General features: G+C 36.8%; 1 protein-coding gene across 1 annotated transcript in view; it reads left to right on the forward strand.

The window, feature by feature from the left end:
* stab2 (stabilin 2) overlaps window positions 1-12030 on the forward strand; it is a 36098-nt gene that overhangs the window by 23128 nt on the left and 940 nt on the right. The window contains exons 46-67 of the mRNA XM_067391734.1: window positions 6-50; window positions 129-209; window positions 2163-2315; window positions 2389-2529; window positions 2681-2740; window positions 2926-3102; window positions 3231-3320; window positions 3413-3559; window positions 4339-4398; window positions 5270-5393; window positions 5570-5719; window positions 5802-5906; window positions 6027-6134; window positions 6221-6414; window positions 6512-6653; window positions 7721-7854; window positions 7956-8121; window positions 8205-8311; window positions 8535-8651; window positions 11035-11184; window positions 11275-11523; window positions 11792-11905. Coding sequence (XP_067247835.1) covers window positions 6-50; window positions 129-209; window positions 2163-2315; window positions 2389-2529; window positions 2681-2740; window positions 2926-3102; window positions 3231-3320; window positions 3413-3559; window positions 4339-4398; window positions 5270-5393; window positions 5570-5719; window positions 5802-5906; window positions 6027-6134; window positions 6221-6414; window positions 6512-6653; window positions 7721-7854; window positions 7956-8121; window positions 8205-8311; window positions 8535-8651; window positions 11035-11184; window positions 11275-11523; window positions 11792-11905 — 2814 coding nt within the window. The remainder of the gene's footprint in view (window positions 1-5; window positions 51-128; window positions 210-2162; window positions 2316-2388; window positions 2530-2680; window positions 2741-2925; window positions 3103-3230; window positions 3321-3412; window positions 3560-4338; window positions 4399-5269; window positions 5394-5569; window positions 5720-5801; window positions 5907-6026; window positions 6135-6220; window positions 6415-6511; window positions 6654-7720; window positions 7855-7955; window positions 8122-8204; window positions 8312-8534; window positions 8652-11034; window positions 11185-11274; window positions 11524-11791; window positions 11906-12030) is intronic.

Here is a 12030-nt window from a genome sequence, read left to right on the forward strand (position 1 = left end):
TTTAGGAGATCCGAAACAGAAATTTAAGAGAATTTTACATGGGACTGGTGGTAAGCTGAATCTTTAATCTTCAAATTTACGCAATTTTTTTTTAACCTGAAATTGAGTTTTTTTAATTTATTAAACAGAGGAATAATATTCCTGAACTCGGAAGTCGTGGCCCTTTCACAGTCTTTGTACCCAATTCAGATGCTTACAACAAACCTGAGGTAAGACTTAGAGTTGAAATACAATGGCAAGAAAGTATGTGAACCCTTTGAAAATCTGACTTCTGCACTGATTACTCCATCAATTAAGGAGATGAGCAGAGCAGAATTACCGGCAGATCTGTTCTTAAAGATTGGTTAGTGAGTCACACATTGATCACAAATGGTTTCACAGAATCTCTAGATGTTTAGAGAGGTTGGTGATGCCACAGGTCAATGGCCCAAAGTACAAGTCAGTCAACTAGAGAATGTTTGAAAGATGCATCTTCCCGAGTTTTAACCTTAAACCAATTAAGATGTAGTGGCATAACCTAAAGAGTGCTGTGCTATTTAGAATACCCAGAAATGCTTAGTAAAAATAAAAAATTGAGGATTTTAAGCTGCTACAAGAGTAAAAAAAAATTCTAGGTTTTGAAGTTTAAAGGAGACTTGCATGTCACTAAATCAGGGGTGTTCAATCCTGCAGAGTTTAGCTCCAACCCTAATTAAACACCAGAAACAGATAATCAAGGGCTTCAGGATCAGGTGCGCTAGGGTAGGTCAGAGAAAAACTCAGGACTATGGCCCTTCAGGAGCAGGAACAAACCACCATGACTTTACACACCCTGCATTGTATTCAGTAAAAGATTTAACCATTTAGATCAGATAAGTCAGATTATGTTCATCTAATTCTGTGTTAAATAATCACATTTTGTGAGTAATCAATGCAGAAATCCTGATTATTCTTGCAACTGTGTGACCAATGAGAGAATGTGAATGTCAGGAGCTTAATTGGATGATTTAAAAATATTGACTATTTATGTACACTTAAAGTTTGAGGATTTACCTAGTATATACTTAGAAATTTAGGAGCATTTTACATGGAACTGGTGGTAAGCTGAATCTTAGTCAAATTTAAAAAAAATAAAAAGTATGTGGTATAACTAAAATAAGTCAAATATTTGACTTGCTATGCATGCTTTGCTGCACAACCAAGTGGCTTAAATATAGTGTTAATGTGAATTAAAGGGAAAGGTACCCATCTTCAAAAAAAAAAAAAACTAATTTACTCACTATGTCACACCAAACCTGTATGACTTCTGCAAAGCACAAAAGATTTAAGAACTTTGGGAACCAAACATCATTGGAGCCCAATGACTTCCAATGTATGAAGAATATAAATTTGAGACATGTCAAGCTTTTGTTCTACAAAGAACATTCAACAGCTATGTGTCTAAGCCAATTTGGCAGAGACTTACCTAGTGAGAAACTTCTGACATTAAGAAGGCCAAAGCTTACCATTAGCAAAGGCAGGATATCACATAGCAAACTGAAAGGGATTAAAGAAAAATTACCTCCTACAAAACAATACCAGGAAAAAATATAAGTGTGATTGGATTCAACATTTAAAAATAGAAAGAAAAAATCCACTTACTTTAAACAAGTCCATGAGCAAGAAAATTGTTGACACTCTGCAGTGAACCATCTTACAGCAAATGATTGTAGCTGGCTATTTAAATGTTAGCACATGCAGTGTCATTGGCTGACAAATGAATTGGCTATTAGCTCGTTTACACAGGATGAAAGCTGATTGGTTGACAGATTACAAGAAGATAACCTATCAGCTTGTGCCATGACTGGCTGGAAGGTAATACATCAAGTGTCATGTGATTGGAGTTTCTTGAAAGTCAGGAAATAAAAACAAAACATGCAAAGAATGTACAGAAAAATTAGGTTGTCACTGAACCAAACTCAAGAATAGAAAGGAAAATATGATTGATTGTCATTAAAAAAATGTCCCAATGATCTTAAAAATTCTTCAGATGTTAAGCTAAAATATGATCTGGACATGTTCTCAACAGGTTTTCTGTGATTCACCCAAATGGCCTTTGATCTTCATGATATCTGTCTCGTAATAAGGGTCATGAATAGTAAGAGGTTTCTTTAATGTTACTGATTAGTCCTTCTTTTATTTAGTGGAAGGACTCTGAAAAGCGGACACGTTCTGAAAACGCCAAAATCCAGAGGTATCACATAGTGGCCTGCCGTGCCCTCCTGCCAGAAGATCTCATGCAGCCTCGTAACCTGACCACACTTAATGGTGACATCCTCACCGTTACGTACTCAGAGGTACAGTGTACCTGATGCACACTGCGTATGATGACTGCATGAAGTAGGTGTTTAACTCATTATTTGTTCCCAGGATTCTATATTCATCAATAACAAAGCCAAGGTGGTGTTCAGTGATCTGGAAAGTAGCAACGGGATTTTCCATGAGATTGACACTGTCCTAGTGCCTCCCAGTTTCCAGATTCAGAAAGACAAGGAACAAGATGGCACACCGGTATGTCCCCACAAAAAAAAAAAAAAAAACTCTTGACAATAGTCATCATTTATTTTATGATTCATGCCAGTGGTAATAAAGCAATCATGCAATTATGAACATTAATGACACTGATAGATTTTATTTTGACATTTTCATTTTTTTCTGAAAGCGTAACCTCTCAGAAGTGGTCAATATCCATGGCTTCAAGACATTCTACAAGCTCCTTGAGGTAAAATAAGCAAAATGTCCTTTTTTCCTACTAAAATGTTCACTACACAAAACTTGGCTAAAGTTCTTATCCTTTTTCTGCCATTTTTGGAATATTATATTAAGTTTAATTGTTATTTTTTTATAAGAACCCTCTATTTTCTAATGAACTCCACCAAAGTTTTATATTACCTTGTTTATTTAAAGGACACAGACATGTTGAAGTTGGTGATGGACCCAGTTCATCAGCCTGTCACCTTGTTCATGCCCACGGACGCTGTAATGGCCGGCCTGCCCCAAGAGCAGAAAGACTTCCTGTATGCGATGCATAACCGTGATCAGCTAGCTGAGTATCTTAGATACCACATCCTGCGTGATACCAAGGTTGGTCTCTATCCAGTGTATTTTTTTATTTTTTATTTTTTTGGCAAGGGCATGGTGGTAAAATGACAGGAAATTCACTATTAGCTCCCATCATTTTAATGTATTGCAATTTATTGTGTGTTTACTAGTTCCTGCCTGCAGAGCTCACACATGCCAGCTCTTTAAAAACTGAACAGGGCTCAGATCTGTCAGTGGCCTGCATGGGGGAAGAGCATATAGTAAGTACTTTTTGAGACAAAAAATTATTTGATTTGATTTGATTTATTTTTTAAATTAACCATGCATCGTGTTATGCATATTTATCTTTCAGGGGGAGCTTTATGTGAACCGTAAAAGCTGTCGGATTGTAAAGAGAAACCTTAATTTCAATGGAGGCATGATTTATGGCATTAACTGTCTGCTGAATCCTCCGAGCCTTGGGGGGCGCTGTGATTATAAGCACACCGTTGATTTCACTGTGAGTCCTAACAAAGTTCAAATTATTTTCACTTGTTACATCAAACAACATTAGCTGAGATTAACTCTACTTTTAGACACGTAAACCTTTCTCCCGGCCGCCATATTGTTTCATCAAGGGACGTTTATTTGGACAGACCCTTGACCCCTCAAATTTGAGCGAGTCTACTCAATATGTACACTTCCTAGGCAGATCCACAGACCACATACAATACAACACAATTGTGACGTCAAGATTGCACTTAACTTACCCCCACCCCACACAAATCTAATGTATGATATTGGAGCTATTTTGACATTTAACTGCATTATACATGTAGCTACCTTAAGAGTATACAGTTTATTGTATTGTTATCATTTTCATTTGTATAATTTCTTATAGATTTTCCAACTGCCTTCAAGCATACATACAGACCTATAGAATGATACATAAAACAAATTCACAAGGAAAAAATGGTATATAATAAATCAGCTCCATAGCAGATTCCAAGTGATCAAAGGCTTAAGGCATTCCATTTAAACACTGAGTGGGCACTCGTGCAACGTAAGAAATGACGTACATCCGAGTGAACGAGACTGGGAAGTTAACGAGGGAAGGGCATAAAAAATGAGTGAATAAAAGGGAAACTAAATGCAGCAAATGTAGCATTGTATGATTTGCATATTGTGTAGTACGTAGTGTGCAATTTGCATTAGTGCTAAAGAAGTCAGATCAAATCAATCTACCTTTCTTCGTGGTATCTTGAAAAAATTGTGTAATTTTTTTTGTTGTTGTTGTAGTTGGCTTGCAGGTATTGTGGTCGTGCCATTGCGGATTGCCCGCTTGGAAGCAAGCCAAAGGTAATTTTCATCTTCATCTTAAGCTAAACCTAACATTATTATATTATGGAGAAAATATGAAGAATGTGTCTGAAAATTTGCTATATACCGTATCTAGATTGCTCTTATTAGTGTTACAATTTTGGATAGATATGGATGTCCTCAAAGCTAAAAGACATGTGGCCTATCATACACCTGGTGCAATGCAGAAGTGTTTTTTGCTAGTTTCATTTCAGTACCATGCTGGTCTGAAAACGAGGTGTGTTCACGTTTATTGTTGGCGCGTTGCTATTTTGAGGCAACTGAAAAAGACTGAAACCTGGTCTAAATTCAATGGCCCAATATATTTTTTATTTTTATTTAAAGAGCGCATTAGTAATATGCACCTATAGGCGTGCGTACACTCTGCTTATTACACACACAGGGACACAAACATGCCAATTATTAAAAATAATAGGATTACAATGTAAAAGATTATTATTGTGTGCATAATGATAAAAATGCTTTGGTGGAATCTGGCTTAGATGCTCCACGCTTTATCCTTGCACACGAGCAGATCCGTTTCCTCGTTAGAGAAGCATTCAGTTTTTCTTCTTGCAAATTCTGCCATGGCGTGAGCACAACTGGCTTTTAAAGGAATGGGAGATTGCACGTTACACCTAAAACACACCCATTACTCATTAAGAGTAAAACAACCCTTTTGGACCATTTTTTTCCATCGTTAAACTAGCAAAAGTGGATTCGGACACACCTTAAGTGAACTTGTGCATTGCGCTTTAGACTATGCAATTAGATCATTAAAATAGGGCCCATGCACCATGCAAAAAATAATACTAAAATAAATAAATAAAAAAGTTATTTAGATAATGTTTTAATTTTGTTTTCAATCTAGGGAGAACAAAAGTGTGTCCTTCCAGATTCAATGATGTCTAGGAATTCAGGATGTCAGTCAACATGTACAGTGGTCATATGGAAGCCCAAGTGCTGTTCAGGGTACTATGGCAGGGACTGTCTTGGTAAGCAGTGTCTTACTGTACTATTCACAGTAAACTGTGGATATATGTTAATATATCCTAATTCGAACTATTGCTATCTCAAAAACCTCATTATAACTGTGTGTAGATGTTTCCTAGACACTGTATTTAGAAAAACAGTTATTTTGCTAATTGAAGAACATTATCCTGTTCTCCAGCATGTCCTGGGGGTCCAGAATCCCCTTGCAGTAACCATGGCAAGTGTGACGAGGATCATTTAGGCAATGGCACCTGCACTTGCGATGCTGGATTTACAGGTGTAGCCTGTGAACTGTGTGTGGATGGACATTTTGGACCGGATTGCAAAGGTAAGCTTTTTTAAAACAATTATATGTATATGTGTGTGCATATGTATATGTATATAGTAGGTTTATTTCCTCTTTTCCTAAGCCTGCAACTGCACAGAACATGGGTCATGTGATGAGGGTCCTAAAGGTACCGGTTCATGTTTTTGTGAAGAGGGCTGGACTGGTCCACTATGTGAGAACAAATTAGGTACAGACCTTCTTATTACTCTTTTTGTTTTGGGTTATATAACACACTAGATAAAGACAAGAATTGCTTTATACCTGCAAGTCCAGTTCACTCTGCATGTATTTCTCTGCATTTCTTCAGCCGATGTTCCTGTTTGCAATCCGGCTTGCCATGAGAAGGGCGTCTGCATGGAAAATAATACCTGTATCTGTGAACCCTTCTATGAAGGAGACGGTATCACCTGTACAGGTACATACATTAAGATCTCATTAGTAATAGTGATGATAAAACAACAGGTTCCACAAACTGTCCACTCACTTCTTTCTCTTCTGCAGCGGCCAATATGTGCAAGTACTGGAACGGTGGCTGTTCTAAGGATGCAAAGTGCAGTCAGAAGGGGGAGAAGGTCACCTGCACGTGTCTCAAAGGTTACTCCGGCGATGGGTTTGTGTGCATACCTGTTGACCCCTGTGCGGATGGTGAAAATGGCGAGTGTCACGAACATGCTATCTGCACCATGACTGGAGCTGTAAGCTTTTGCTTTCATTGCAGCTTTTTAAACTGGATATGGTCTTTATACGGGGATTACACATCCATAAGCATATGTAATGTGCGTTGGTCACCAGGGAAAGAGGAAATGCGAGTGTAAGGACAACTACATCGGCGATGGGATTGATTGTGAAGCAAAGGTGTTGCCAGTCAATCGTTGTCTACAAGATAACGGACAGTGCCATTCTGATGCTCAGTGCACGGACCTGCACTATGAGGGTATGAATTCTTCATATGCACTATTGCCTACTCATATTTTTATAAAAGTTACTTTATTTTTAATAAAAAAATACATTTTCTATTTAAATATATTTAAAAAAGTTATTTATTCCTGTGATGGCAAAGTTTAATTTTCAGCATCAATATTCCAGTGTTCAGTGTCACATGATCCTTTATAAATCATTCTAATATGCTGATTTGGTAACACTAAGAAACATTTCTTAGTGTTATCAATGTTGTTTTTGCTGTTTAATAATTTTGTGTAACCCATGATACACTACCATTCAAAAAAATAAATAAATAAAATAAATAAATTCATACTTTTATTCAACAAGGATGATTTAAATCAGTCAAAAGTTACAGTAAAGATATTTATAACGTTATAAAAGATTTGTATTTCAAATAAATGCTGTCCTTTTGAGCTTTCTTTTAATCAAAAATCGACAAAATGTATCATGGTTTGTACAAAAAATATTAAGCAGCAAAAACATTTCACCATTGTTAATAATTGAACACCAATAATAATTGATAATAAATGAGCACCATATCAGCACATTAGAATGATTTCTGAATGTATTTAAATTAATTTAATTTACATTTTATTTAAATAATTTATTATAATTTATTTATTTAATGTATTCAATATGTACAATTAAATGCAATTAAATATAATTTATTTTAAATTTAAAAAATAATTATTTTTAATAAATGGTTTTTCAGTACGGACTGAAATATTTATAATCAACGTTTCTCTTGACTTGTGTACCATATTGGATAATTTTTTCCCTTACTGAGCTTATTGCAATCCATTGTCTCAACAAAGAACACATGCAATGATGTCTTAGAAATTAGCCAAAACAAAATGTCTTATGTTTGTGGAATAGCCTTAACTGGGTATGTAGATTTTTTTCTAGCCACTGTATTTCGAAAAACAGTTATTTTGCCAGTTGAAGAACATTACCCTGTTCTCCAGCATGCCCTGGGGGTCCAGGATTCCCTTGCAGTAACCAAGGCAAGTAGGATCACTAGGTTTTGAAACAAAGTTAATGATTTTTTCCTTTGTTTAGATAAAACATTAGGAGTTTTCCATTATCGTTCCTCAAAGGGAATATACAAACTCAACTACACAATGGCACAGGAGGCCTGCAAGGAGGCAGGAGGAGCTATCGCTACCTACATGCAGCTGTCATATGCCCAGCAGGTGCCGCTCTTAAAGTAACACAATCATTTTAGGCTGCTGTACCATTAGGGCTCATTGTCTGAATGTTATTGTGTGTCTTTTCTCTTACGTTTGTCCTGCAGGCAGGTTATAATTTGTGCGCAGCAGGCTGGCTTGACAAAGCAAGGGTAGCGTATCCCATGAGCTTCTCTAACCCAAAATGTGGCTTTGGACATGTGGGTATTGTGGACTATGGCATTCGCAATAATCTGAGTGAGACATGGGACACGTTCTGCTACAGAGTGAAAGGTAAAAGTCCTCATGGGATATATGTGAAGCTGTGTATACAGGCAGTGGCAAGTTTGGGTTCAGACGGATTGTGTGTGTTTCAGATGTGAAGTGTGAGTGTAAAACTGGCTACATCGGTGACGGATACTCCTGTACAGGAAACTTGCTACAGGTTCTCTCAAGCAGACCAACCCTGTCTAACTTCCTGTCTGTGAGTAGAGCTTCAGCTATTGACAGAATTAATCATTTTGACTAGTCCCTCAGTGTGTAAAAACAAACAAAAAATTGTGCTGTAATGGACTTACATGGACTTTGGTTTGAAAGCTGAAATGTGAAGCTTGTTTTTTTGTTTTTGTTAAAGCATTGAAATTGTTTATTTATAGGAATATGTAATCTTCTAGGATATAGATATCTGTCTGCTCTGTCTTTTTCAGCAAATCCTGAATTATTCAGCTTCTGCATCAGGAAAAGAGTTTGTGAATCGCCTAAGTAATATTACTATCCAGTCCACTCTGTTTGTACCCGATAACGATGGCCTCTACAGCAACCAGGTGACTCCCACATTATACTTTTTATTATACTTTGAATTTATACCGAATGGCAACAAAAATTAAAGTAAAATGTTATTCAACTTACATTCTCACAACCCATTGATGCATGACTTGCACTACAGTGGACAGATTTTAAAAACCTTTTTTTTAAACCCCATAATTATATTTAATAGAGAACATTAGGTTTAATATTATAAATACAAATTATTATTTTCAAAATTATATAATTGACTTTTATGCTGTCACAATATTAAAACCAAAGCAATTTATTAAATTATTATCTTTAAAATATTTGCTTTGTGTCTAAAAATTATACTGTCTTTTGAACTTTTGTGCACATATAAAAAGAAATGCTTTCAAATTAATTTGTATTTATTTGTAAAGCACTTTTCAAAATGAATATCATCTCAAAACAGCATATTAAAATAATATATATACAGGTGCTGTTCATATAATTAGAATATCACCAAAAAGTTGATTTTTTTTTTCATTAATTTCATTCAAAAGGTGAAATTTGTATATTATATTCATTCATTACACACAGACTGATATATTTCAAATGTTTATTTCTTTTAATTTCGATGATTATAACTGACAACTAAGGAAAATCCAAAATTCAGTATCTCAGAAAATTAGAATTTTACTTAAGACCAATACAAAGAAAGGATTTTTAGAAATCTTGGCCAACTGAAAAAGTATGAACATGAAAAGTATGAGCATGTACAGCATTCAATACATAGTTGGGGCTCCTTTTGCCTGCATTACTGCATCAATGCAGCGTGGCATGGAGTCGATCAGTCTGTGGCACTGCTCAGGTGTTATGAGAACCCAGGTTGCTCTGATAGTGGCCTTCAGCTCTTCTGCATTGTTGTCTTCTGCATCTTCCTCTTCACAATACCCCATAGATTTTCTATGGGGTTAAGGTCAGGCAAGTTTGCTGGCAAATTAAGAACAGGGATACCATGGTCCTTAAACCAGGTACTGGTAGCTTTGGCACTGTGTGCAGGTACCAAGTCCTGTTGGAAAATGAAATCTGCATCTCCATAAAGTTGGTCAGCAGCAGGAAGCATGAAGTGCTCTAAAACTTCCTGGTATACGGCTGCGTTGACCTTGGACCTCAGAAAACACAGTGGACCAACACCAGCAGATGACATGGCACCCAAACCATCACTGACTGTGGAAACTTTACACTGGACCTCAAGCAACGTGGATTGTGTGCCTCTCCTCTCTTCCTCTAGACTAGGAAGTGCAACATTTACTTTCATCAGAGAACATAACTTTGGACCACTCAGCAGCAGTCCAGTCCTTTTTGTCTTTAGCCCAGGCGAGACGCTTCTGACGCTGTCTGTTGTTCAAGAGTGGCTTGACACAAGGAATGCGACAGCTGAAACCCATGTCTTGCATACGTCTGTGCGTAGTGGTTCTTGAAGCACTGACTCCAGCTGCAGTCCACTTTTTGAATGGGTTTTGTTTTACAATCCTCTCCAGGGTGCGGTTATCCCTATTGCTTGTACACTTTTTTTCTACCACATCTTTTCCTTCCCTTCGCCTCTCTATTAATGTGCGTGGACACAGAGCTCTGTGAACAGCCAGCCTCTTTTGCAATGACCTTTTGTGTCTTGCCCTCCTTGTGCAAGGTGTCAATGGTCATCTTTTGGACAACTGTCAAGTCAGCAGTCTTCCCCATGATTGTGTAGCCTACAGAACTAGACTGAGAGACCATTTAAAGGCCTTTGCAGGTGTTTTGAGTTAATTATCTGATTAGAGTGTGGTACCAGGTGTCTTCAATATTGAGCCTTTTCACAATATTCTAATTTTCTGAGATACTGAATTTGGGATTTTCCTTAGTTGTCAGTTAAAATCATCACAATTAAAAGAAATAAACATTTGAAATATGTCAGTCTGTGTGTAATGAATGAATATATAATATAATAAATATAATATAATATAATATAATATAAGTTTCACTTTTTGAATGGAATTAGTGAAATAAATCAACTTTTTGATGATATTCTAATTATATGACCAGCACCTATATATTGCGTTAATCTATTTAATTCACAGGTAATTCATGAATGCTATTATATAGCAGCAGCATGTTTTACTTGCTCACAGCAGCGTATAGTGCATATATTGGCAGTAGCAAGTCCTGTACTTTCTCTGCAGCAGCAATAACAGCAGCAGCAGTGCAGTAGATATATCTGTCAAGACAAAACATAATCACATAGGTCATATCCATCACCATGCCAAACACTGAGAGTTGTCATGACAGAAATATTGTAAGTTACACTAAAAATAAACTTTGTAAAAAAAAATGTAATGTAAACAGTCCTTAAAATTTTCTGCAGACCCCCTTGGATAATATCCCTTATGTGTTCAACAGACTTTGAGTGGCAGAGACATAGAGCACCATCTACTGGATGGGAGGGCTTTAGTACTGCAGGCACTCATTAACATCACTCATGTCCGAACACGACTGGGACACAGCCTGACCATCACCAGCGTCCCGGATCTCCAGAACCCTCAAGTAACGGTGAGGATATAAGTTACTTCATTAAGTAATTTGAGTTATGTGGACAAACTCTCTTTGATCTGCTTGTCATCACTCTCTTGCCTACTTTAGACCTCCACTGGATACATCAATGACCGTTATGTCATAGACTCAGACATTTTTGCTTCCAATGGGGTCATCCATGTTCTCCAAGGCCCCTTGAAAGCACCTCCCCCTCCACCTCCATCCATCCACCCAGGTCATAAGGCTGGGATGGGCATCGGCATCCTGGGGCTCATCATCCTCATTGTAGCAACTGGATTTGTGGGATACAATTTCTACACACATAAAACAAAGCCATTCCAGTTCCACTACTTTAAGGTAATCATTGTCTTTGCATCTTGTTCGTGTTTACATTTATATATTAGGGCTGTCAAAGTCAACTATTTATGGATAAAACAGTTTATTATTTATCATTAATGCATTTATAAATCGAACATCATCCACAAATTGCCAAACCCAATAATTACTGAAATGATTAATTGCAATTAAATATTTTCATTGATTAACAGCTCTATTACATACATGCTCTTTTTGTCTATATGTGGTATGCTTATATATATAATTATTGTAATTATTGTAATGTTAGGAGGATGAAGGGGAAGATGTGAACCCATCAGAATCCAGTCCAAACATCACTAATCCTGTATATGACTCTGAACCTGCCACAAAAGAACAAACTCCAGCGGTCACTGACTCAAAGGTAAATGAAACACAGAACGTTACACTAATATTCCCATATGGTTCATGTGTATATAAGAATGTCCTGGAATCTATCTCTATAGGTTAGAATGTGGCAGGGTTTTTGTAAGAACCTAAAAAGAATCT

This window comes from Chanodichthys erythropterus, chromosome 8, assembly GCF_024489055.1.
Source record: "Chanodichthys erythropterus isolate Z2021 chromosome 8, ASM2448905v1, whole genome shotgun sequence".
NCBI lineage: Eukaryota > Metazoa > Chordata > Actinopteri > Cypriniformes > Xenocyprididae > Chanodichthys > Chanodichthys erythropterus.